Here is a 27,445-nt window from a genome sequence, read left to right on the forward strand (position 1 = left end):
GGAACTGATAGAGGTGATGGTTGCGTAACATTGAGAATGTACTAATTAATCACCTTAAATGTACACCTTAAGATGGTTCATTTTATGTTATGTGAATTTTATCTCCACTTAAAAAAAAAAAACAAAAACCACAGGCTCTGAGTTCATCCTTGCTCACTTGACCCCAGACCAACTATCCATACGTGATCTCTGGACTTCAGTTTTCTTTTTTTTTTTTAATAAATTTATTTATTTTAGTTGGGGGCTAATTACTTTACAATATTGTAATAGTTTTTGCCATACATTGACATGAATCAGCCATGTGTTTACATGTGTTCCCCTTCCTGGACCCCCCACCCACCTCCCTCCCCATCCCATCCCTCTGGGTCATCCCATTGCCCCAGCCCTGAGCATTTGTCTCATGTATCGAACATGGAATGGTGTTCTGTTTCACATATGATAATATACATGTTTCAATGCTATTCTCCCAGAACGTCCCACCCTCACCTTCTCCCTCAGAGTCCATAAGACTGTTCTATGCATCTGTGTCTCTTATTCTGTCTCACATATAGGGTTATCATTACCATCTTTCAAATTCCATATATATGCATTAGTATACTGTATTGGTGTTTTTCTTTCTGGCTTACTTCACTCTGTATAATGGGCTCCAGTTTCATCCATCTCAATAGAACCGATTCAAATGTATTTTTTTTAATGGCTGGACTTCAGTTTTCTTATCTGAAAAATGGGTACATAAGTAACAGCAACCTCCAATGGCATTCATGAGCACTAAACCTGCAACTGCTAGAATAAATATTCAATCAAGTGAGCTGTTAATAAAAAGCAATAATAAATTTAAAATAATAAAAATTAAAACATCCATTCATTTTTAGTTTTCTTAGGTATATTATACATTTCAAAATATGTTAGTGGTATATAGGTCAACTGTTGTTATTCAGTTGCTAAGTTGTGTTCGACTATTTGTAACCCCATGGACTGCAGCATGCCTTCCCTGTCCTTCACTGTCTCCCAGAGTTTGAGCAAACTCATGTCCATTGAGTCGGTAATGCCATTCAACCATTTCTTCCTCCGTAGCCCCCTTCTCCTCCTGCTCTCAATCTTTCCCAGCATCAAAGTCTTTACAGTGAGTCAGCTCTTTGCATCAGGTAGCCAAAGTATTGGAGCCTCAGCTTCATCATCAGTCCTTCCAGTGAATATTCAGGGTTGATTTCCTTACGATTGACTGGTTTGATCTCCTTGCTGTCCAAGGGACTCTAAAGAGTCTTCTCCAGCACACAATTCGAAAGCATCAATTCTTTGGCACTCAGTCTTCTTTATGGTCCAACTTTAACATAGGTCAATACAAAGTAATTAATTATGAAATGATATATGTCTTACTTTGACCTGATTTGTTTTTCTCTTTTCTCATATAATCACAGGCATGGCCAGGACCGTGATAGGCAATCATTATGGCCATATCTCTTCTAATATCCCACCTCTCTAGGCAGAATGCCCATAGGGAAATCATGTATTTACTGTAAGTTTTTCAATCATTTACTCTTTCTTACTCTGGAACCCTCACCTCATCTCAAGTGATTTTTAAAATATCTAAGAAATTTCCACTGACTAGATTTATAGAAAGTTTTATTTTGTTAAAATATACAGTACTGTGTAGACACATTTACAAACATGCAGTCATTAGACTGCAAAGGTATAGAGAGCTGGCCTAAGTAATGGGGTGTTTTTAAAATCCATTCAGTTAGATTTCTAGGTTTCTGTGTTCCTTAACATACTTAATTTAAATGCAGAGTCATGTTTAAGGTGACTCTCTGGCATCTGAAATGAAGGACCAATGAATGTCCTTTAAATGAGGAAACAGCAAGGGTAGGAGAGAAATCCTGCCGCAAAACTCCACAGTCAGCAAAAGCATCATAAGTGTGATGATGATTCTTGGTGTTCGCTATCATTTGTTAAGATACAGTACGTAGAATTCCCAAAAGGAAGAGTGAGAGTAGCAGTGAAAGTGATGTGGTTGTTGTTGTTCAGTGGCTTGGTCATGTCTAAAGTGAGGCAGAAGTACGCAACTGTGGTCTCAAGAGCTTCCCTCCTACCCCTCCTTACTAACCTGACAGTCCAATCCAGGACCAGTGAGTTTAAGAGCCTGGTGTGCATTACCTGTGGAAGCAGAACTTTCATTCTGATTATAGATATTTACAAGCATCAGGCCTGGTTAAGAGCACTTAGTTGAAACTATGAACTTATGATTGAAACTTATTTGGTCGCCGTGAGCCAAGGCAGACAACAATTTTCTAAAATGATGCATTTTGTCTAAATTGCTAACAAGAAAATCCTTTCACAGACGATGCCCTGTTTAACTTTATTTATTCACCTTTAATTCTTCTCTGCTTCCAACTGAGTTGAAATGTTTGTATTAAAACAAAACAGCCCTTGGAACTCTGAAGAAATGGACCCATCTCTTTTTAAGCTTTTTTAAGCTGCAGGGTATTTTTTACAGTATATAATACACATGCTAATGTAATAAATATTTTAATTTCTTAAGGATATTGAACGCTAGTGTCCCTTAGAGAGGACTTTTACAACTTACTGCTACAAATATTGTCACTTAATCATAGAAGAAAATGACATTAAAATAGTTCAAGGATAAAATCCTATGTGGGGCAGTTCTCAAACAGGCCATGATATGATTTATATATAACCTATAAGCTTGAAGAAGTTATGAATCAATATAGTGGCAAGGAAACCTAACAGTTAAGATCAATGACTGTTATTTTTCATTTAGGCCTAGAAACACACTTCCTTTCCTGAATAAACTAATAAGTCCATTTCAAAGAGAAAGAAATGGAAGTGAGAACAAAGTTGTAAGGCAAGCCTTGCCTGAAGAAACAGGCTTTCCCTTTTCAGACACCAGAAAGGAACTTCTTTGACCAGATTTCGGTTCAGTTCAGTCGCTCAGTCGCGTCCGACCCTTTGCGACCCTATGGACTGCAGCATGGCAGGCTTCCCTGTCCTTCATTATCTCCCGGAGTTTGCTCAAGCTCATGTCCATGGAGTCGGTGATGCCATCCAACCATCTCATCCTCTGCTGCTCATCCTCTGACTAGCAATTCGCACTCCAAAATCGGCTTCGACAGCACAGGGAAGCAGAGCCTAGGAGAGACGGGGGTTACATAGTGCTGCCTCTGCTGGCGAGAGGAGGTGCTGATACTTCGCACAAGATTCCCCCACCCCCCATCCCACCCCCAACCCCGAGTCTCGGGACCGGGGGAGACTGGAGCCGTCTAGAAATTGTCGTGAGGCCAACTCCGCGGCTCCGGACGGAGCACAATGGGCGGGCGTGGGCGCTCAACGAGTTCCTCTTCTCCAGCCCTTCCTGCCAGTGTTCGCCAAAATGTTTGGGGGTTTGAGGCTGCGAAACTCCCTAAGCGGGGGGGGGGGGGGGGGGGGGGGGACGGGACGATAAACGCTTCTTCCCAGGGGCGATTTTCTTTTCTATTTCTCCGGCCCTGACCAAGGTGTTCGACCTTCGGGCGGACAGCGTTCCCCCTGCCCTGGAGCCAGCTGTGTTCCTGACCCCAGAATAAATCAGGGCTGCCCGCGGGGCCTCGCAGAGCTCCGGACACGTTTCCTGTCGCGGCCTAAGGGAAGCGGCTTGCCGCCGGGACCCTGGAGGGGAGGCTTGGCGGTCGAGGGGACGGGCGGGGGCGGGATGGGGGAGCGGGAAGGGGGGGCAGCCAGCGGTGGGAGGCGGTGCCCGCGCTCCCGGACAGCCCCACGCCCTCGGACGGTACAGAACCAAGCTGGGAGCAGCTGTGGGCGCTGGGCCTGCAAGATGAGGCCGGCGCTCGCCCTGTGCTTCCTCTGGCAGGCGTTCTGGCCCCGACCCGGCCGTGGCGAGCACCCCACCGCCGACCGCGCGGGCTGCTCGGCCTCGGGGGCCTGCTACAGCCTGCACCACGCTACCTTCAAGCGGCAGGAGGCCCAGGAGGCCTGCAACCTGCGCCACGGGGTGCTCAGCACGGTGCGCGGGGGCGCGGAGCTCCGCGCGGTGCTCGCGCTCCTGCGGGCGGGCCCGGGGCCCGGAGGGGGTTCCAAAGACCTTCTCTTCTGGGTGGCGCTGGAGCGCCGGCGATCCTACTGCACCCTGGAGAATGAGCCCTTGCGGGGTTTCTCCTGGTTGTCCCCCGACGTCGGCGGGTCGGAAAGCGACACGCTGCAGTGGGTGGAGGAGCCCCTACGCTCCTGCACCGTTCGGAGGTGCGCGGGACTCCAGGCCACCGGGGGAGTCGAGCCCGCGGGCTGGAAGGAGATGCCATGCCACCAGCGCGCCGACGGCTATCTGTGCAGGTACCAGTTCCAGAGCTTGTGCTCCGCACCGCGCCCCGGGGCCGCTTCGAACTTGAGCTACCTTGCGCCCTTCCAGCTGCACAGCGCGGCGCTGGACTTCAGTCCCCCCGGGACGGAGGTGAGTGCGCTCTGCCCCGGGCAGCTCTCCATCACGGCCACCTGCACCGCGGACGAGGCCGGCGCGCGCTGGGAAGGGATACCCTCCGGGGCCGAGCTCTGCCCCTGTCCTGGGAGGTATCTACGGGCTGGCAAATGCGCTGAGCTCCCTGACTGCCTAGACGACGTGGGAGGTTTTGCTTGCGAGTGTGCTGCGGGTTTCGTGCTGGGGAAAGACGGACGCTCCTGTGTAACCAATGGGGAAGGACAGCCGACCCCAGGAGGGACCCAGGTGCACACCTGGCACCCGCCAGCCACTGCAGCCAGCCTCGCGCCGAAGGGAACCTGGTCACCCAGTGTCCAGGAGAGGCCGGGAGAGATACCCTATGCCCCTGGACAAGGCAGTGCAACAGCATCTTTTCCTGAGATCCCTCGGTGGGGAGCACAGAGCACGCTATCTACCCTTCAAATGTCCCCTCAAACAGAGGTAAAGGCGGACGTGAACTCTTCAGGAACAGCCATTCCCAAGGTTAATGCTACGTCTTCCTCGGACAACCCCCAGGCTTTCGATTCTTCCACCGTGGTCTTCGTACTTGTGAGCATGGCTGTAGTAGTGTTGGTGATACTGACCGTGACAGTGCTGGGGCTTTTCAAACTCTGCTTCCACAAGAGCCCTTCCCCTCAACAAAGAAAGGAGCCTTTGGCCTCGCTGGGCACAGAGGGGGATGCTGAGGCGGCTCCTCTGAGCTCCAGCTCTGCACGTTGCACGGACAATGGGATGAAGGCCGGGGACTGTGGTCTGCGGGACAGAGTAGAGGGAGCCTCGTTGACTGGGTCCTCTCTTGGCTCTGGTGACACATAGGGAAACGGGAGATGGTGAGCACTCCTTGTGAGTAGTTTTTCACGTTTAGTGAAAAGGGAAAAGAGGAACTTATTTGTGCAGCTGACAATTCCTACAGAAATTCTTTGTCCCCTAAATTCCCTCTATTCCACTGAGGAGCCAGATCTGAACTGAACACTCCTTCCATGAAGATGGAGGAAGTGGAAGGGCCTCAAGGTAGTAGAAGGGGGCCAAGATCCTACTGGGGAGAGCTATTTTCTTGTGTTTATTCTGGGGAATTTGGAGCGGTGGTTGAACTTTTTATGACAGGGGAAGCAAATAAAGTTTTTTTATTGTTGTTTTTTAACCAAAATGGAAAGGAAACCTTCTGTTTACATTGTACGGGCTGGGAGTATATTGGTTTGAAATTCCCAGGCAAAAAATAAAGGATTGTTGATAACCCAGACTCAAATATCGTTGGTTTCCCAGAGGAGTAATTATTCAGGAAGACCAGCAGAGGGGCATGCTGGGAATAGCAACAAGACTGCCTCCTGCCTTTACAGGAAGGAGAAAGTCCTTGTAATGAGGAGTAGATCTTTAAGAACTTTTTCCTTGGTTCTTTTATACTTTATTTTCAAAGTCATTGTTACTTGCGTACTCTGCTATAAATCCAAACTGTAGTGTTGCCAGAGTGCTGGCTCTAGAAGCAAATTATAGTTGACCACCAATTCAAGTGTTTACTGCGTGTCCTTGCTCAAGGAAACACATGATTTGTGTTTCCTTCTTCCATTGTTTGTGCCTTTCTGTGTAATACCTCCCCAACCAAATAGACCTTTCCCAAACATCAGGATGCTGATCCTCACTTCCGATTATGGCGATGTTAATTTTCAATTAAAGCGTTACTGCTGAGTATTGATTTGAAATCTTCCGGGTACATTAAAGCAAAAGTAAGCAGTGTTTCCTACAGAGTTGCTAGGTTCTTGAGCACTGTTTAATCCATGGAAAAATTTGAATTCCATACAATTTCCTTCCCCCACTTCATGAAAGTATGTGCAATGACCATACGTGCCCATACTGGGATGATTACAGGTTAACAAGATTCTACGTGGGCAAAGGCACGTAGAATAGGCAAACAGCTTACCATAAGAATTAACAGCATAAGAAATCAGTGGGAAATACAAATATCTATCATCTTATTAGGACTTGGGATATTAGAAAATTGTCTAAATGGAGCATTCTTCTAAAAAATAATCAAGACATAATGATAATCACTATCTAGTGGGACTGAGGCCACCCTCCCAGAAAATATCCCACTTCTATTAATATGCTAACACTTTAAGACTAAATATTTGAGGGTTGGTGCATGGATGGAGATAGAGTAACAAGCTCAGTAATCAAGAAGATTGGAAACAAGGAAGAAGTTTACACTATGATTGACATAAAATCATTGGGATGTTCTTGAGTATATAATGTATTAGATATGTACATATATACATTATATAGAGTACTGTAACATTAAAGGAATAAAGTAATAGGTAATTTGCTTCGTATACTAAATATATGTTTAAACAGTTAAATTTAAGCAATATCACAAATGAATTAAGAATTAATAACTTTCAAAGAAATTTTATGTAAAATCATTTCACAAGGATAACTAAAATCAGGTAAGTAAATGGCTTCCCCAATGTACCCAACTTGTTTGAATGCATGTGTCTCAGTTCACCTCAGCTGTAGTATCTTATCTTTGCTCCTTCCCATAAAACCTGTTCACAGAGAAAGTAACTATTTGAATAGAATATATGGTACTTTCTTTTGTAAGGTGAAAAATATCCTATCTATAAGGGAAAGGCTACCCACTCCAGTATTCTGGCCTGGAGAATTCCATGGACTAGCTACAACTGAACTGAATGTAAATTATCTATAACTAGTACTATCTATATCTAGAAGTATTTATATCCACCTCTGTGTATGTGTATACCCATACTTTGTCTTAAAGTAGGTACTTGTGCCATTGTTACAATACAGTAGAGTATGCATCACTAATTTATTATGCAACTTGCCTTTGGTGACATTACAAATTTGGGGGTCCAAATGCCCTAGTGAAGAATAAATAGGTGTCAGCTCAATAACTTAACTGCTACTCCCTATTACTTCCCCATATAAGTAAATCAGGAAAGAATTACAGAAAACTGTATGTTTTTACATTTGACTTCCTGACAGATAGCAATTGCAGACCAAGCTCCATATAATTTTGTTTGCTTTCTAACTGTGACGTTTTTCATAAAATTTCGAACCCATGGCAGAATCGAGCCAGCCAAGCATGATCTCTTAAAAACTCTGTTAGGTTAAGGTCAGTGTTCTTCCCCAGAATATTTCTCTACTATCGCTTCTTCATTATTTCTCCAACCTCTTTGAGGTTGATTCCTTTCTTACTTACAACCTCTGCCCCTGCACTTATCTCACAGCTGTCTATTCAGTCATTTTCTTAGAAGGAAAACTTAGAACCTGATTTACAGTCTTTTTCTCTGGCCAAGTCCTGCTGTCATCTTCCATAGTCTCTGAGTCCTCGCGTATGACTCTTCCAATGCCTGTGCGTTTCAGTTCCTTGCTTTCTTCACTTCTAACAAGCTCCACTTTACTTCAGCCTCCACTCCCACAGCCACACCTGAGCCTTTCAGATGATTTTGAAACTGCTCTACATCTGAAATCACAAATGCAATGCAGGCATTTGTGTGGGCACGCACATGTTCAGAGACCTACTAGATCAGTCTTTAGAGATTGGGCTTTGGAATCTCTCTCTATAGATTTTAACCTCACCCAGGTAACTCTGATTTTAAACAAAGTTTGCAAACCATTCAATGCAATTGTGTGTACCTCAGCACAAAAGTTTCATATTCTCTTTTCTCCATTCCCTCTATGTCTGGAGCATAGAGGGTGCTTAATCAGTAAGCAGAATTACAGTTTTTTATTTCATCAAGTCTCGCAGGGATGTTGAAGTGTCCTATTGTAACCATGTCCTCTTGATAATTTTGCTGTAGTCGTTTTCTTCTACTTCTAAGACACTTTTGCTTAAGCTCATCCAGAATAGGATGGAGAACATCTATCAAGCTATGTAAAATGGTGGTGGGAGAGGTGATAAGCTCCTGTCTCTCATTTAAAAGCATATTGTAGTGGTTATGATATTTACATCACTAAAAGAGGTTGTTTAACCTAAGAGCAAAGAGTCAAATAGTTGCTTTTGAATTCCAAAGTAGGTTTTTGATAGTCATAAAAGAGAGAAAATCTTGAAAGTCAATGAAAAAACGTAATTTTCTCCTTTTTCATTTGTTTCTTTTCATAAAATAGAATGAAGACACAGAAAGTTACACAGAAAAAATGTATGGCTTGGTGAATTATGATAAGGGGAACACCTTTGTAACCATCAGACCACAGGGGCCAAGAATAGAACTTTGCCAGCCACCCCAGGAGCCTTTCCCTATGTCCCATTCCAATCACAGCCCCTTCCTCAATTCAGAAGTAGCCTCTATTTTGACATTTGTAGAAATCACCTTCTTACATTTGTATGGTTGTATTACACAAGTGTGTATCCTTAGACATTGTGTTTTAATCTTACACAATTTATACTTTCTTTTTATTTTAACATTTTTATTTATAATTTTTTGTCCATTTTTAAGTCATTTCAGACTTACAGAATTTTTACAGAAATAGAACAATTCCTAAATACCAATTACCAAGATTCCACAAGTGTTAACATCTTATATAACTACCATACTATTATCAGAATCAGGAAATTACCACTTACACTACTATCATACATATCACATATCACACATATACATGACATATCAGTCCATATCATTAGTTCACATAGATCTTCCTTATTCCTTGTTGCAGCTGTGTGGTATTCCGTTAGGGGGAGATACCATGTTGTATGCACATCCTATGTATTTTTTAAAAATTTTTATTGGAGTACAGTTGATTTACCACGTTGTGCTAGTTTCAGGTGTACAGCAAAGTGAATCAGTTATACATATATCCATTCTTTTTTAGATTCTTTTCCCATATAGATTATTACAGAGTTTTAAATAGGGTTCTCTGCTACACAGTAGATCCTTATTAGTTATCTCTTCTTATACATATATAGTAATATGTATGTGTCAACCCAATCTCCTAATTTATCCCTCCTTCCCCTTCCCCCTCGGTAACCATAAGTGTGTTTTCTACATTTGTGGCTCTGTTTCTGTTAGATTACCTTACTAAGTGAAGTAAGTCAGACAGAGAAAGACAAACATCATGTGATATCACTTATATGTACAATCCTATGGACAGAGGAGCCTGGCAGGCTACAGTTCATGGGGTCTCAAGAGTCAGACATGACTTAGCGACTAAACCACCACCATGTATTCTTAGCAGTCTATTTTCAAGTATCTTTTGATTTATAGATATGCTCCCCTTCCATCCCATTCCTCCTTCTTATAATTTTCATGTTGAAGAATTTGGGGTGTTAGACCTGTCCAGATTACCACAGTCTGAATTTTGCTGATCTCATACTCATGATACATTTTGACATTTTCTTCTGTCTCCTATATTTCCTGAAAATTGCTACTTAGATTCAGAGGCTTGAACAGAGTTATTTGTCATATCTTTGACAAGACTAAATGCAGTGGTGTGTTTTCTTAACAAAAGCACATAATATCTGTTTTTTACTCTTAGCAGTGACTGATGCTTAAAGCGTAGATACATTAATTCATCAGGGTTACAAAATGGTGCTTATTTTTTTTCATAAATTACCTAGGAACCTTTATAAGGAGACACTTTCTTTCATTTACTAGTTGGTTATCAAAGTATACATGTCATATGTAAGAAAGTCAGAATAAATACTTATTTCTTTATGTTCATTAATTTTTAGGTAATTAATTTCCCTATAATCTTCAAAAGATCAATTATATTTTAACTATTAAGATGAATTTACAATACTAAACATATTTGATGGGTTCCAATCAATTGCCATTCATATTTTTATTGAAGCTCAAATTATCCTATCTTTGGCCAATGAGAGCTTCCTAAGTTGACCCCTGAGTCCTTTTGACATGATTCGAGTGTCCTTTGATGATTTCCTTGCCATCTGGTGTGACAAGACTTTCCAGGCTCATTATGTATATTTCCTGCCCCAGATCTGGAATTAGCCCTTTCTCCAGGAAGTCTTGGTGTCTCTTAATGAAAGATGATATTTCAAGACTGCAATCTGGGCTCTATAAGGATTTCACTGCTATAGAATTGGTCATTGTTTCTAAGCCTTTTCAGAAGAAAGATCTGGAAAGTGTCATAATTCCTGAAATAAGATAGACATCTACCAGCAAGAGAAAGAAAAAAATATGTATAAATAAAACAGAAGTATTCAGGTAAGTTTCCCTAAGTGGGCATTTGCTCACTTTCTCACTGGGCATATGCTTTGGGTGCGGTGGGGAATGTGGTGATAGAAACTGGACAGACTGGAGGATAATGAATGTAAAGAGAAATGATAACTTACTTCCTAGGGCATGTCCCAGGGGACTGAAAAATCTCTCAGAGAAACCACAGTCAAACTTGGTGCTGATGTTGTAGAATAGCAGTGTCTAAGGCGGATATCTAGATGGACGGACCAGAGGGAAGCATCACAGAATGGTGTGAGAGAGAAGCTAAAGTGTCTTTTGTCTGAGAGTTGTCCTATGGATCTTGTGAAACCTTAGGGTTGGAGCAATCATGACACTGAATAACCTGAATAGACCCAAAACACAAAAATTAACTGAAAGGGGAACTGGTACCTTCCTGTCACAGATGTAGACAGCTGAAAAACCACTGGAGACTGTACGTCCCACTATAACCAGGCTGGACAGATCTAGTGACCATAGGACTAATTATCTATCCTCCAATGCCAGGGTAATATATATACTTCCTAGAACTTAGCTTTTCCCCATGGATACTTGCAGAAATGAAAGGAAGAGAATCATAGAGTGACCAGTTAACCAGGAAGCACTAAGTAAAATCAGAAATACATAACTTTGCCTCTGTGTGGCAAGATTAAGTTTTCTGTCATCAACAGAAATGATGCTTAAGAACTGAGTTCTGTTACTGAGAAATAAATAGATTTCTATTCGTACATATGTTTCATTAGCTTTTATTTTAGAAAGAAGTGTACATGCTTTTAACTTTATAACTTAGAGGTACTGTTAACTGCCTCATAAAATTGTTATGAGAAAATGAATATAGAGACTTATTACAGTAACCTGGAGTAGAGTAGAGAAAAGTCAAAGGTGTTCGTCACTCAGTCATGTCCAGCTCTTTGTGAACCCATGGACTGTAGCCCTCCAGGCTCCTGTGTCTGTGGAATTCTCCAGGCAAGAATACTGGAGTGGGTTACCATGCCCTCCTCCAGGGGATCTTCCTGATCCAGGGATCGAACCCACATCTCCTGCACTGTGGCAGATTCTGTCACAAAGGAAGTAGAGTAAGCACTCAAATGCCCTAGTGGCAGATTGAGGAGCGAAGCTATCAAGTGCCCTCATCATGATATTTATAAAGGCTTCCCTGGTGGCTCAGTTGGTAAAGAATCCATCTGCAATGCAGAAGATTCTGCCTGCAATGCAGGAGACCTGAGTTTGATCCTCTGGAAAAGGAAATTGCAACCCACTCCCATATTCTTGCCTGGAGAATCCCATGGACAGAGAAGTCTGGCAGGCTACAGTCTGTGGGGTCACAGGGTCAGACACGACTTCGTGACTAAGCTACTACTATTCAGACAGAGCTGTAGGAAGTCTTATTAATGTCATTATAAAGTAATGAATGTAATTCAAGAGTGCTGAGAATCAGAAAACAAGTCTACCAGTCTGTAACCCTGAACAACAACAAAAGCATTTAAATATATCCAAGGAGAGCAAATGCTGCCCCTAAGATAAACATACTTTTGCTCTTTCTGCCAAGTATGCTAACTTGTTATATGATATGAGGATGTGATGGGAGTTAGTAGTAATACTTATTATTTAAAAAATGATCTTTTTCCAATTCTCATATTTTTCTTTCAAATGGCAGAACTGGGAGCATGCAGTGTCAGCCAGTGGCCACTAGATGAGCGGATATTTAATGTAACCAGAAGCCTCTTTCTCAAAGCCTTCGGTAGGAACATGTCCTTAATATGAACCACTTCAGTAGGTAAAGTTTCCTGGCATAGTAGTGTCTCAGGAGGCAGAGACTGTAATTTAGCACCTGGACAAGCCCCATGTGGCCTGACTGTCTAGTGCTGTGATCGTGGGTCCCTTAACAATGTCCAGGGTGTCTGTTTGGCCAACACTACTACTACCAGGACACTGTGCTTGTTTTAAAGTATTTTCTTTCCTATTACTCCCCTCATCAACATGTATAGCAAGCTCTTAAAAATGATAAACCATAAACAAACTCCTTTACATTCTTTTTGCAAGAAAGTTGAATATAAATTGAGAAGAACAAAACAAAATAATTCCAGATTTCTCTGATATATTGTAATATCCATGTAGTACTTTTTATGGCTCTATAATATCCTACATAGCAATTTTTTATAGAAAAGTAATTTTTTTACATGTAGTATATTGTTTTATATATCCTTACAACATCCCTGTGGAAATGGGGAGGGATAGATGGGTAGAAATCTGTAGTGTCTGTGACAGTTTTTCTTAAACTGAAACTTGCCAAATTACTGAGACCGTTATATAGCAAATCTGCCAGATTTTTCCTTTAAACAGGAGGTTCTCTTCCTTGAGAGGGTAAGAAGCTAAGGAGATTTTTTTATGGATTGCAATCTCTCTGTTCCTAAGGCTGAGTCACATCTGACTGAGCTCCTCAGGTTTATGTGGAAGCTAGCTCAGGATTACACCTTCTTATCCATGCCTCTCCTGTATTTGGCAGGTGACTCAAGAGTCATGGACTAATGCTAGGAAACCCTTGCTCTCAGCTGCCTTTGTCTGTACCCCCTCACACCACCTTTTCCCTATTTGAGATCACAGAGTAGGCAGGAGTGGGATGACTAACCCTTCCATTTACGATCTTGACATTCCTCTCAATGATTTGAGACTTAATCTCATTGTTATATTTAATTTTCCTCTTGCACTGCCCTTCCCTTTGGAATATTTATTCATCAAGTCTCATAAAAGTGTTACTTGCTCAGTTGTGTCCGACTCTGCAAACCCATGGACTATAGCCCTCCAGACTCCTCTATATGAAATTCTCCAGGCAAGAATCCTGGAGTGAGTTGCCCTCCCTCTCCAGGGATCTTCCCCACCCAGGGGTCGAACCTGTGTCTCCTGCATTGCAGGCAGGTTATTAACTGTCTGAGCCACCAGAGAAGCCCCTCCATTAAGTCTGTCATCGTAGTTTAGTCGCTCAGTCATGTCCAACTCTTTGCGACCCCGTGGACTATAGCCCAACAGACTCCTCTGTCCATGGAATTCTCCAGGTAAGAATACTGGAGTGGGTTGCCATTTCCTTCTCCAGACGATCTTCCCAACCCAGGGATAAAACCCATGTCCTGCATTGCAGGCAGATTCTTTACCGCTCAGCCACAAGGGAAGCCATTAAGTCTGCCCCATCCTAAATCACTACCACAAACAGAAACCTTATCCCCTTGCTTTCCCCTTTTCCTCTTCATTTCTCTCCTCCTGGAGAGTTACCCCAGCCTGTTATCAATGTGACCTTCATAACACACCACTGCATCTTTCAGCTCTGTGGCTCGAAAGGATGCCAGGCTTTCTCCTTGAAGTCCACGCTCCTGAGCCTCACCCAGGGCCCCCAGACCTTATCGGGTTGCTTCCTGTTTTATTCTGGGGTGTTTTTTTTGCCACACTGAGTTGCTCAGTGTTGGTTTATTGTAGCTCTGTAATTTTAACACAAATTCCTTCTACCTGGAACGCCAACAAATCCTAGTTTAAATGCTGCCTCCAGCAAGATATTTTTCTCCATCACCTGAGGCTCAAACCAATTCTCTGAACTCTCTCATCACTTCATTTAAATTATTCTTATTTTAGCTACCAGTATACATATTTTTCATTGCCTCTACTACATTGTACGCTGTTGAACTGAGAAACGACACCTTACAAATTTTGTAAAGAAACAAATTGCCTTTACATTGCAAGCTATAAATAGAGGTTTTCTAAATAAATTATACATAGGCAGAAATGATAATAAATTTTTTTAAATGAATATAAATTTTTATATTGAATAATCAAGTTTCTACACTTTTTAAATCCTTAAAAATAATTTAGTAACTATTATTGTTGTTGCTCAGTCACTCAGTTGCGTCTGACTCTTTTTGACTCTGTGGACTGCAGAACTCCAAGCTTCCCTGTTCTTCACTATTTCCTGGAGTTTGCTCAAACTCATGTCCTTTGAGTCAGTGATGCCATCCAACCATCTCATCCTCGGTCACTGTAATAACTATATTATGTATTATATTTACTCAAAGCTCTCCCGGATTCCTTATAAAAGTTTTCACTTCATGATATATATGTATTAACTCAGACAAGTTTGCGATCAGTTTCTCTGATATGTATCCCGAAAAGTCTGACTTTCTTCATATCCACACATACCCGCCAACATCGCTAAGAACTGAAACACTCTTTCTCCCTAGACCATCTCTTTTCTTGTAAAGATATGCCTAAAATATGAGCCATCCAGAGGGCATCTGTTTCTCCTAAAATCCTCCAACACCTGCCTGTTCCATGCAGCCTGCCCAACATCCTCCCCTCTGAAGATCAGTGTCAGATGTCCTGATAGCTCCAACAGCAGTTTTGCCATTGTTTGGGGGAGTAAAGGTGGGAGCAAATCCAAGGCAGCCAGTGACCCCTAAGCTAAAGCATACATGGCCATGGGCTTGGTCCCTGGGGATAAAATCCCCTGGCAGAAGGGCCTAGCCAACAAGATAGTCCCACAGCTGTAACTTGGGGAGAACAGGGTCTCTGGGCACACTGGCTTCAGACACTTCAGAGTCTATGGAGCTAGGATCTTTAGTGCTCCCAGCCAGCAATACCAGTCCAGACTCAATAACCCAACAAATTCATGATCCAAAGGTTAGAAAAGGAGAAAACAGAAATTAAATGTAAGATAATTTAGACATCTGTAGTCCTTTTGCTCTCACCCAAAGCCTCCCCCGTTACTGTCTCTTCTTGAGCACCCACTTTTTCACCACACTCAGGTCCCTTTGTTTCCTTTCTTGACTTACAGACCAAAACTGGAACCAAGTGAGGAGAATGCTGGGTGAGTATTTCCAAGCCTCCAAAGCTGAAGGCAGACCTCTGCTCTCGTTGAGATTGCCTTTTGGTCTCAGTGCCAAGACCGCAGGTGGCACGCGGGAGGTGGCTGTGTCTCTGTGAGTCCATGGTCAGGGCCGCAGACCACCAGGCTAGTGTCTTCCCGGTGATCTGACTCAGAGTGCCTTCTGCTTCTGCAGGGCTCTAGCTCCGCTCTTACTCTGAGGCAAGAGTGATAGAATTAAGAGCACGTAGTTCTCTCCTTTTCACTTACCAAGATCTTAGTGAATTAATTAATTTGTATGTATTCATCATCTGTATCACCTTTAATATATAGGTCCTGTAAGGGCAGAGACCGCGTCTGCCTGTTTTTTTCCACATCCACAGTGTCAGGCATGTAAATGGTACTAAGTCCTTATTGAATAAATGGAGGAATAGGTAGATGGTTTGAAACACAACTGAAGAGCAGGGCGGGTGGGCAGAGATACTTTTGCTGAGCTCTTCTGAATACATTTGCATTTGACTATATATACACATGTACATGCACACATCTTTTATCTCTATAGCGCTTTAGATGTTGCCTATGTGCCTCTTCTCTAGACCTCTGCAATTGCAACCATGCCATTCCTTCAGGGATGTATTCCTTCTACCACTCTCTGTCTGTGCTCCATAGCTCAGTCGTGTCCAACTCTTTGTGACTGCAGGGACTGTAGCCCTCCAGGCTCTTCTGTCCCTGGAATTTTTCCAGGCAAGAATACTGGAGTGGGTTGCCATTTCATAATCCAAAGGATCTTCCCAACCCAGGGATCGAACTCTCGTCTCTAGGGTCTCCTGCATTGGCAGGAACATTCTTTACCACTGAGCCACCAGGGAAGCCCTCTCTAGCCCTCCAGTTATCCTCTACCCTGCCCTTCCTTTGGATGATCTGGCATCTTCCTGTCCCTTATTATACATTAGCCCTTACAGACAGTTCAGGAGCTCCACTAGCAGAATAGTCCACAGGAGGGCAAGGCCCACTTGACAGTTGTATTGAGGACTTGTCCTGTTTACCATAACATATGCTGGAAAAGATCAAAGCTGAGCGGAGGTCTGTTTGGGTCTTGCACAGAATGTGGCTCCCCAGGCTATATCTTCATTACAGACAACACCTGCTCTCCAGGCCTCAGCTGCCTGCTCCACATTCTCCTATAGATTTCCTCCCTCAGGGCAGATAAAACAGGGCATCAAATTAAACTCATCACAGGTGTCTTTTGTAACATTTATCTCTTTAATGATACAGTGCTTATTTCGGAATTCTAGGCTGGAACCCTCAATTGCTCTTTTCAATCATTTTTTTCTTTTTTTTTAAGATTTTTTTTTGATGTGGACCATTTTCAAAGTCTTTATTAAATTTGTTACAATACTGTTTCTGTTTTATGTTTTGTTTTTTTGCCACAAGACATGTGGGATTCTAGCTCCCAAATCAGAGATCTAACCAGCACTCCCTGCATTGATTGGAAGGCAAAGTCGTAAACTAGCCAGCCAGGGACGTCCTTCATTTCTTTCTTTAACCTTAAATTCTCCATCACCGATTCCTGTTGATCCTCCCTTTGAAATGTGCATCAGATCTGCCCTTTTGTGTTGAGGACTACCATTGCCATCCCAGCCTAGATTTTTATCACTGTAGTCCCAACTTATTTTTTTTTTTACTTTAATATTTATATCTAAACTCACTTACCAAACCAGTACCAGTTTAAACTTTCTGTGACTCCCTTAAAAAAAAAAAAAAAGCGAAACAGCTTATGCTTATTTTCAAGCACATGAAGACTCAAAAATCCATGACTGACTACTCAAAATGTGGTCCCACCCTATGTACCGGTCCAATCTTGTGTCCCAAGATTCTTGTAGACACCCATCAGGCTTGCCTCATTCCCCAGGGAAACAACAAAGATGTGTTAAGCACATGCTTTAGTGCCAGGCCCAGTGACTGGCACTGGAGGGAGATAAGGCAGGATCCAAGACAGTCTTGATCCCTGTCCTCATGAACCCTGCAGTCTGCCTCGGGATTTTCCTTCCTTCTCCATGTCTGCCAGTAGGGCACTGCCACTGAATATACTCTCCTTTGCCATCATACTGCTGACTCTTCATATACTCAACCAAAGAAGGGCTTCCCTGGTGTCTCAGTGGTAGAGAATCACCTGCCAATGCAGGAGACGTGGATTCGATCCCTGATCCAGGAGGATCCCACATTCCTCGGAGCAACTAAGCCCATGCACCACAACTGTCGAGCCTGTGCTCTAGAGCCCAGGAACCACAACTACTGAAGGCTGGGTACCCTAGAGCCCAGGCTCCACAACAAGCGAGTAGCCTCCACTTGCCGCAACTAGAGAAAAGCCTGCACAGCAATGAAGACCTGGCATAGCCAAAAATTTAAAAAAAATTATTAAAAAAAAAAACCAAAGGGTATTTATTGGCCATGTCATTTGGGGTGGGGGGGTCATCATTCTAGGCAGGGGAAACTTCAAGTCTGGAAGTGAGAGATTACATCTTCAGGACACACCTTGCACAATGCCTGGATGTGGGTAAGTAGCCCAAAACCCTTGACTTTATATATATATATATATATATATGTATACTTTTTGGCCATGCCCCGAGGCATGCAGGAGCTTAATGCCATGACCAGGGATCAACCTGTGCCCCCTGCATTGGAAGTGCAGAGTCCTAACCACTGAACCACCAGGGAGGTCCCTCTGTATCCTCTTAAAATGAATGACACCTAATAAAAGGTTGTAAACAGAGCAATCTGAATTCAGAGGAGAGAGAAAGCAGAATATTGAGGAGTTTGCAGAAGGCTGTGCTTTGGAGGATGTGGGCTGTGCGCAGAGCAAGGCGTGGGAGAACATTCCAAGCAAGCGAAGTGCCGACTGCCCCCCATTACCTGCCCTCTCTGTTTCCATAGTGATGGAGTATACACAGCCCTGCTGGCCCTTGAACCAGGACTATCTGTGCAACAATGTTCTCATCCATAACATGTGAGCAGAAATCAGGTGTACAGCGTCCACAGCATCTGCTTTAAAATCAGAGGGGGATACGTTATGCTGTGGAATAAACAGCACAAGGTTATTTCTTGCTCACAAAAGTCTGTTGCAAGCCCAGGGGCTTCTTCACATTCACTCAGGATTCGTGCAGGTTTCCTTCTCAGATTGTTAACAATGAGGACAAACTGAACGTCGGAATTTGGGGCAGAGAAAGGTTTATCACAAGGCCATGCAAGGAGACATGGTGGCTCATGCCTTGAAAAGTCTAGAACTCCCCAAAGAGTTTCAGCAAAGCATTTTTAAAGGGCAGTTGAAGGGCATGGGTTGCAGGTTACGTGGTGGGCTGTGCACAGTTCTCTGACTGACCGATAGTGAGGCAGCAGGGTGGTGTCCAGGGGGTTACATCATCAGTCTTTAGGCTCCAGGAGGCCTGGGGTATGTGTTCATGGTCTTCAAGTACTTCTTCCATTTGGTGGGGGGTTTTCACATCTGCAAAACAGTTCAGGAAATTTGCATCAAATACTAGTATCTGTGTACTTTGAGAGGAGCTAAAGCAGAGGATATGGGGAAGGCCTGTCCCAGGAAGGTCCCATAAGATCCTGCTCTGTACTTAGTCATGTCTGACTCTTTGTGACCCTATGGACTGGAGTCCACCAGGCTCCTCTGTCCATGGGATTCTCCAAGCAAGAATACTGGAGTGGGTTGCCATGCCCTGCTCCAAGGGATCTTCCCAACCCAGGGATCGAACCCAGGTCTCCCACATTGCAGGCGAATTCTTTACCCTCTGAGCCACCAGGGAAGCCCTTCTCTGCTCAGTTACAGATTCTCCTCAATCTTTGATTCTTTGATTCTCCTCAATCTCGAGGAGAACAGATTTTTGAACAAGAAAAAGAATACAGGTTCAAATAGAGAGGTTAATCGTAAACTTGACAAAGGTACCCCACAGGATCCTGTCACATCTGCTCATCAACATGTTTTTTGGTCATCCTGGCAAGGGGAGCAGGGGCTGGAGAATCAAGCCCATCAGTGAAAACCTTGGCACGCAGGTAACTCATGCTACACTAGCTCCTGTCCCTCTGGTCAACACTAGTCACATGGCTGTCCCTAATCACACGAATGAAGAATTGTAATCTTCCATGTGCCTATCAGTAGAAAAGAACTGGATACTAGTAAATATTGTTATGTCTATTACACTTACACAAAATGAAGGTGTGTGTCATCAACTTAACGTCTCCTTTCTGAAGGCTGAGACACATGTATGCATTGACCAGTCTTTGACCATGGAAATGAGGAAAATGCCCTTGAGGATGGTGGAGACACAGGATGAAAGAAACTCGAGGTGGTGAATGGTTTCGTGGGGCAGAACCACTGCACCAACCTGGGTCGTCCACTTCCTGACAACTGTGGGAGACAGAAATGAACTTCCATCAGGGTGGAAGCCTGTGGAAGACTTCAAGCCCCTGTGTCTTGAAGTCTCTCTCAGCAGCTTAGCCAAAACTCCCAACCAATATAGGCAGTGGCGTTAACTGGAGTTACTTTAAGTAAGGGAGTAGCATTGTGGCTTTAAAATAAACAAAAGGAATGACCAGGGAAAGTCCAATGCACGTAGCAGGGCACCCAAAGCCAGTGCTCTGGAATAAAACCAGAGGGATAGAGTGGGGAGGGAGGTGGGAGGGGGGTTTAAGATCGTGGCTGAGACATATAGTTCAGTTCAGTTCAGTCGCTCAGTCGTGTCCGACTCTCTGCGACCCCATGAATTGCAGCACGCCAGGCCTCTCTGTCCATCACCAACTCCCGGAGTTTACCCAAACCCATGTTCATCAAGTCGGTGATGCCATCCAACCATCTCATCCTCTGTCGTCCCCTTCTCCTCCCACCCCCAATCCTACCCAGCATTAGGGTCTTTTCCAATGAGTCAACCCTTCGCATGAGGTGGCCAAAGTATTGGAGCTTCAGCTTCAACATCAGACCTTCCAATGAACACCCAGGATTGATCTCTTTTAGGATGGATTGATTGGATCTCCTTGCAGTCATATAAATGTATGACAAAAACCATCATATAAATGTATGGCAAAAACCATCATAATGTAAAGTAATTATCCTCCAATTAAAGAATTAATTTTAAAAAATAAACAAAAGAAGCAGCAAGACACATCTGTCTGTTCCAACCCAATGATAAGCTTTGAGCTAGTATGAACTAAAAAACAGAAAACTTTTTTCTGGTTTCTGTAAGATCTAGCATATTTCTATATTCAGAGGGTATTCTTTTGTGGATAATTGTTGGCTGATTGATAGATAGTAGGAAGAAACAAAAATACGAGAAATCAAAGCTCTAGATCTAACTATACTGAAGTCAGTTGAGTCTCCAAAATATAGCACACAGCCTCCAAACTGAGAAGGACATATACCACCTTGACACAGAAAAAGGTTTAGACAGCCAGTCTTCTAACTGAAAAGGAAGGAATACTTCAGTGAAAACCATCCATTGCCCTATTGCTTCTCCAAAGGCACAATGTGAAATGCTTTAACCCTTTGAGCCACTAGAGCAAAAGAGCATGACTACATAGGAGAAAGTATTGTTTGTTTGCTAAAGTTTTATTTTATTTATATTATTATTATTTCTTTTGCTTTTTAAGTTGCAACAATAAGAGAATGGTTAAGGATTCTCAATGAAGACAAGCTTCTTTCGATTTTTCTTCATAAGTGATTTTCTATTCCCCTGTTTCCAGGATGATTAGGGAAGGTATTTGTTTTGACAAGTAAGGTCATAATTACACCCAACAACTTTTTAATACTCCATTTAAACATGCAAAAGTTCCCCTGTTGGTTCATTAGAAATATTATATTAAAAGTATTAATGTTATAGTAATAATAAAACAGACTACAGTCTCTTCTTAGTCAAGATTAACTGAAATATGCATCAACCACAAGAGGGCTAATATCCTGATCTCATATCCAGATAAATGTCAGTGAAATGATAGCTTTCAAGAGGCTGCACGAAATAATCTAAAATAAAATGCAGAATTAGAGAACTGACAAAATAACTGGGGGAAAAGTAAAAATGAACATGATGATAAACAATGTATTTATAACCAAAGTAACTCATAATGAGATATTTCTATTTATTTTAATCTGATCACTACCCAAGTTTTCTATAAAGTTGGTTCTATAAACATTTATTTCACTAGCCTCATGATGAAATTATTATAAATATGACTTTAACCAAAATCAGTGGAGGGAAAGCACGGATCCAAGGACAGTGTTGCCCCTGCAGCCCTGGGTTGGGGTGCTGACCATAGGAGAGGCAGTTCTGGGGTGTCTGGGAAGGTAGATGGGGTGATGCTAACTGAGGTGTGCATTTGACCCCTGGAAATCAGAGCTGGATCTTGGGGAGACTGGATTTCTAGTCCCTAACCCTGACCAGCTGTGGAGCTTTGGTGTTGAGATACAAGGGGACAAACTCACCCACTTACGAACCAAGTCAAACAGGAAGAGGAATCGGAAAACTATTTCCTTTTAAACTAATGAAAGATAAGGCTGCCATGGTGGCTCAGTGGTAAAGAATCTGCCTGCCAATGCAGGAGTCACGAGTTCCATCCCTGGTCCAGGAAGATACCACATGCCAAGCAGCAGCTAAGCTCATCCACAACTACTGAGCCTGTGCTCTAGAGCCTGCAAGCCACAACTACTCAACCCACATGTCCTAGAGCCCGTGATCTGCCAGGAGAGACGCCACCACAATGAGAAGCCTGTGACCCGCAACTAGAGGGTAGCCCCCACTCTCCACAAGTAGAGACAAGCCCGCACAGCAACGAAGTCCCAGCACAGCCAAAAAACTAAGAAAAGATGGACTTGAGAACAGAGCTTACATGTGTAGGCACCATGGCCCTGAAAATATGGAACCTGAATTAGACAACCCTCCGTCACGATACCCAGTCAGAAGCCCAACTAGCCAGCTGCGGGCCTCCCACGGCACAGCCTAATCCTGCATACTTGGGGGGAGGATGAGCAGAAGGCGCACGCCCTGTGACAGAGCCCCACGCTAAAGAGGTGCTGAGGGCTGAACCCACACACCTACTTTCTCTCCAACTCACTCCAGTCAACTCACTCCACCTCCAAGGGGAAGTAAGAAGGCAGGAGTGCTTAGGAAATATTCCCTCTCCAAAGAACCCAGAGGAGTGAAGACGAGACCCCTCCCAAGGTGAGTCACCTCAGCTTTATAAACCTCAGTTTTCCATCTGTGAACAAATAATTCCAGTGTATCTTTTAGCTCTAATATTTATGATTTTAAAAAGTCTTTGAGGGGCATGTACTCTAGGACTAGAGTAGAAAGGACAGCACTCTCATGGGTCACTTAGAATGGGGAAGGTGTTGCTGACCTAAGTGTATGAACTGTATGTCATCATATGATTTTATCATATTTCAACAACTATTTATTGAGTACCTTCTATGTTCCAGTGAACAGAGTGATTAAAAAAAGCAGATCAGATCTCCACCTGTCTTCCCAGAGCTTACACTCTAGTGTGTGTGATGTATGGGTGCATGCATAGTCGTGTCCAACTCTTTGCGACCCCATGGACTGTAGCCCGCCAGGCTCCTCTGTCCATGGAATTTCCCAGGCAATAATACTGAAGTGAGTTGCCATTTCTTACTCCAGGGGATCTTCCTGACCCAGGGATCGAAACTGCATCTCTGGCATCTCCTGCATTGGCAGACAGATTCTTTACCACTAGTGCCACCTAGGAAGCCCACACTCTAGGGAGGAGAGATATTAAATAAGCAAGCCCATGAAAGTGCAATTACCAAATGCAATAAGAGGTTTAGAGCAAGAAAAAGTGGAGGGTGGTAGTTGGAAGGAGGACAAAAAACAAACTTCCAGGCAGAAGGAATAGCCTGTGCAAAGGCCCTGAGGTTGAGATGAATACAGCACTTTTGAGATGTTAGACAAAGACTCTGGCCAGAGTTCAGTGAGGAAGAACCTGACTGATACACAATTTGCATATGGTGGTACCAGGCAGGCAAGGACATTATAGAATATGCCAAGAAGCTTGGATTTTATTCTGAGAGAATGAAAATCCAGTGAAGAGATTTAAGCTGGAAAATATGCTCTAAATTATGATGCTAAAAATGACTGAACTATATGAAGAATAGATTTGGAAGAATTTAAGATCAATACCCCCATGAAGTAATGTAAGCCACCTGGCAAAGTCACAGAGGAGAAGGGAGAGGGTGTCCTTTGGGCCTCTGGAGTGTAGCCCCAGAGCGCTTGTGTCACAGTCATCACTGGTAAGAGCTCTTGACACCTACATGGGTCATTAGAGCCAAGCTGGTTAATAACTGACAGTTGGGAGATGATATTAACCTATCATTTCATATACTAATGTTAACACTATTTAGTGCTTGGTTCAAAGGAGTAGAGGTGAATTTTTATCCACGGGCCCCCCAAATAAAGTTTATTCCTAATAGATATTTTCCCTAGTGGCTCAGTGGTAAAGAATCCACCTGCAATGCAGGAACCACAGGGGATGCAGGTTCGATCCTGGATTGGGAAGATCCCCTGGAGAAGAGCATAGCAACCCACTTCAGTATTCTTATCTGGAGAATCCCATGGACAGAGGAGCCTGGCAGGCTACGGTCCATAGGTTCATAAAGAGTTGGACACGACTGAAGCAATATAATACATATACATGAGGTCTTTTAGATTAGAGGAGATGTGAGAACTGTGTTGGGAGAGTGAGACCAAACTGGCTGTCTAAAGTGTATGTGCCTGGATAAAGTTCCCTTGTCTTCGTAAAAGAAGGGGTAGAAGAATTATTGGGGAGATTTTTTTTAATTGGAGTATAGTTAATTTACAATCTTGTGTTAGTTTCAAGTGTACAGCAAACTGATTCAGTTATACATATATATATATACTTTTTTAGATTCTTTTCCATTATAGGTCATTACAAGAAATTGATTACAGTTCCCTGTGCTATACAGTAGGTCCTTGTTTACCGATTTTATATAGAGTGGTGTACATATTTTAATCCCCAACTCCTAATTTATCTGGGAGAAGATGGTTTTTATCTTAATGTTGTACTTCAGACCTTGAGTTAGTTACCTTTATAAGCAATAGCTAGAGGTAACACCTCCTTTTACCTCACTGTGCATGAGTGTTAAGTCACTTTAGTCACTGGCTCTTTGAGACCCCATGTAGCCCACCAGGCTCCTCTGTCCATGGGGATTCTCTAGCAAGCATACTTGAGTGGGTTGCCATGCTCTCCACCAAAGGATCTGCCCATCTCAGAGATCAAACCCATGTCTCTTGCGTCTCCTGCATTGGCCGGCAAGTTCTTAACCACTGGCTGTCCCCAAAGTGCTATTGAGTCACCAATGGCAAAAAAAAAAAAGTGTCTATAAAGCAGAAAAATAAAGAAACAAACAAAAGTGAGAGCCTTTGTTTACTACCTTGAGCTCCTCCTTAAAGGAAGCACTGCTAGGACAGCATTCCTGCAAGACAGGTCAGCTGACTATAGGCTCCTGGGAGCTACAGGTGGGAGAGTTACCTCTGGTCATTCCCAGTCCTGAGACCACCTACAAGGAACCCCAACTCTGTTCACTCAACTCAATCACCCAATACTTAGAGTGCCTCCAATGACCCAGGCCTCAGTCAAGAAAAAATAATTTTTTTTTTTTTTTTTTTCTGCAAAGAAACAAAGCTTAACTGACTTTAGAGAAAAGGGAGTTTATGGGTTCATGTAACTCAAAAGTGCTGAGTAAACAAAGCGAGCTGCAGGCAACACTGGAGACAAACGCTCCAGTGGTTTTGGGGGGGATCCATTTGAACTGTGGTGCTGGAGAAGACTCTGAGAGTCCCTTGGACTGCAAGGAGATCCAACCAGTCCATCCTAAAGGAGATCAGTCCTGGGTGTTCATTGGAAGGACTGATGCTGAAGCTGAAACCCCAACACTTTGGCCACCTGATGCAAAGAGCTGACTCATTGGAAAAGACCCTGATGCTGGGAAAGATTGAGGGCAGGAGGAGAAGGGGACGACAGAGGATGAGATGGCTGAGTGGCATCATCAACTCAGTGGACATGGGTTTGGGTAGACTCAGGGAGTTGGTGATGGACAGGGAGGCTTGGCGTGCTGCGGTTCATGGGGTCACAAAGAGTCAGACAGGACTGAGCGACTGAACTGAACTGAACTGATTCTTGGTTCTGTTTTCTTCCATGTTCCCTGAATTCTCATGAGTAGCTCTCCTTAGAGCTGATGGTCCCCAGGCTGGCTCACAGTATAGCAACTAAAGTGAAAGTTGACTTTCCCCTTCACAGTAGGAACAAAACCCCTAAGATTGGCTCTAATTAGACCACCATGTGCAGATCTGAACCAATCACTGATGGAAGGGGGCTGGCCAGTGACTTGTGTTGTCACTTTGACCCATCAAACTTAAGTCATGTCCTTACTCACATGGGGCAAAGTGGGGAGGTTCATCACCATCCAGACGACATGGCCAAAATTAGAAGACTACAAAGAATGTGGCACAGCGATTCCGTAAAGACACCTTTGTTAGAAGAAAGGTGATGGTAAGGCAGTAGATGTCCAAGGTATTTAAACGTCACTGGCACGGAGAACAAAACAACCTTGCCCTCACAAACTGAATGCAGGAAAAGAATGGTTCCACCATGCAATGCCATACATAATGTAATTAGGCTGATCACACATCTTGGCTAGCCAAGGCAGTCATAGTTTACACATGGTGTCCCAGCATAATTATTAACAATGGACTACCTTTGTCTCAGAAATTCCCTGGTTTGGACATTGTGTGTTATGGCCACTCTAACAGTGACTGATGTATCTTCAAATGCACATGAAAGAAGGGCAAGGGGATGACTGACTGGGAGAGAGGTGGCGGCAGTGGACTGGAAAGGCTTCATAAGGAAGGCAATGCTTTCCCTGCACATTGAAGAATGTGTTGACATGCTCCAGAGGCTCTAGATGCTAAGAGGTTCCAAGTACCAGGAAAGGCAAGGAGGTATGAACACTCATTTAGGGTAGAGGAATTGCTCCCATACTTCTGTGATCCAACAGGATCAAAGATGTGCAGAGGAAAGGGTTGGGGCAAAGGACGGGAAAGGTGAGCCAGGTAACTGGCCTCTGACCAAACGAAGAAGCACCACATAAAATAAAATGAGGGACTTCCCTGCTGGATCAGTGGTTGAGAATCCGCCTGCCAAGGCAGGGGACACAGGTTCGAGCCCTGGTCCTGGAAGATCCCATGTGCCACGGAGCAGCTAAGCCTGTGCAGCTAGAGCCTGTGCTCCGCAAGGAAAGAAGCCACCACAGCGAGAAGCCAGCACAGCTCAACGCAGAGCGGCCCACACTCACTGCCGCTGGAGAAGGCCCGCACACGGCAACGAAGACCCGCAAATATAATAGTATAAATAACTTTCACAAAAAAAATGAATTACCCAAACTTATCAAGTCTGGAAGTGAGCTAGACTTCCATGGTTTAGAATAGAAAGACAAAAATCTTCCTTTTATTTCTGGTCCCAGGAAACACTCTGAAGTATGTTGAACCTGAGAAGTGAATTTAGAAGCTTGTTTCACTTCACTTAGATTCATGACACCTGCTGCTGAAGATGTAACCCGGGCTCAGAAGATGAAAAACGTCCTCTGTCAGGCCCAGACATATGTTACTGGTTTGGATCACACGTCATCTGTGACTCAGGTAATCATGAACGTGAAATGAAGAAAAAAACAGTTGTGTTGTATAATATGTTCTCTGCTTATCCTCCTTGTGAGATACATTATTTTAAAAGGACAGATAGAAATGGATGTATCTTAGGGTATCATCAGAGCCAATACATTTGGCTTAAGAGAAGTGTGTATTTTAAGTTGTTTCTGTAAATTTTACCCCAGATATACTGATAATT

At 43.4% G+C, this 27,445-nt stretch overlaps 2 protein-coding genes and 1 long non-coding RNA gene across 3 annotated transcripts in view; 2 read left to right on the forward strand and 1 right to left on the reverse strand.

Annotated features, from left to right (window-relative positions):
* Positions 1–27,445, forward strand: part of LOC145528812 (uncharacterized) — a 612,770-nt gene that overhangs the window by 563,676 nt on the left and 21,649 nt on the right. The window contains exon 7 of the transcript XR_014070713.1: positions 27,066–27,240. The gene's annotated coding sequence lies outside the window, so the exon portion shown is untranslated. The remainder of the gene's footprint in view (positions 1–27,065; positions 27,241–27,445) is intronic.
* On the forward strand, positions 3,774–5,732 carry CLEC14A (C-type lectin domain containing 14A). The gene has a single exon (XM_081547826.1). It carries the CDS (start codon positions 3,830–3,832, stop codon positions 5,300–5,302), a length of 1,473 nt encoding a protein of 490 aa, XP_081403952.1. The 5' UTR covers positions 3,774–3,829; the 3' UTR covers positions 5,303–5,732.
* The window catches only part of LOC145528813 (uncharacterized), a 319,839-nt gene continuing 310,676 nt past the window's right edge, over positions 18,283–27,445 (reverse strand). Inside the window, exons 6-7 of the long non-coding RNA XR_014070717.1 lie at positions 19,729–19,931; positions 18,283–19,019 (exon numbers count right to left, since the gene is read on the reverse strand). This is a non-coding gene — a long non-coding RNA (uncharacterized LOC145528813). The remainder of the gene's footprint in view (positions 19,020–19,728; positions 19,932–27,445) is intronic.

This window comes from Giraffa tippelskirchi, chromosome 12, assembly GCF_054371585.1.
Source record: "Giraffa tippelskirchi isolate mGirTip1 chromosome 12, T2T-mGirTip1v1.2.pri, whole genome shotgun sequence".
NCBI classification, from domain to species: domain Eukaryota; kingdom Metazoa; phylum Chordata; class Mammalia; order Artiodactyla; family Giraffidae; genus Giraffa; species Giraffa tippelskirchi.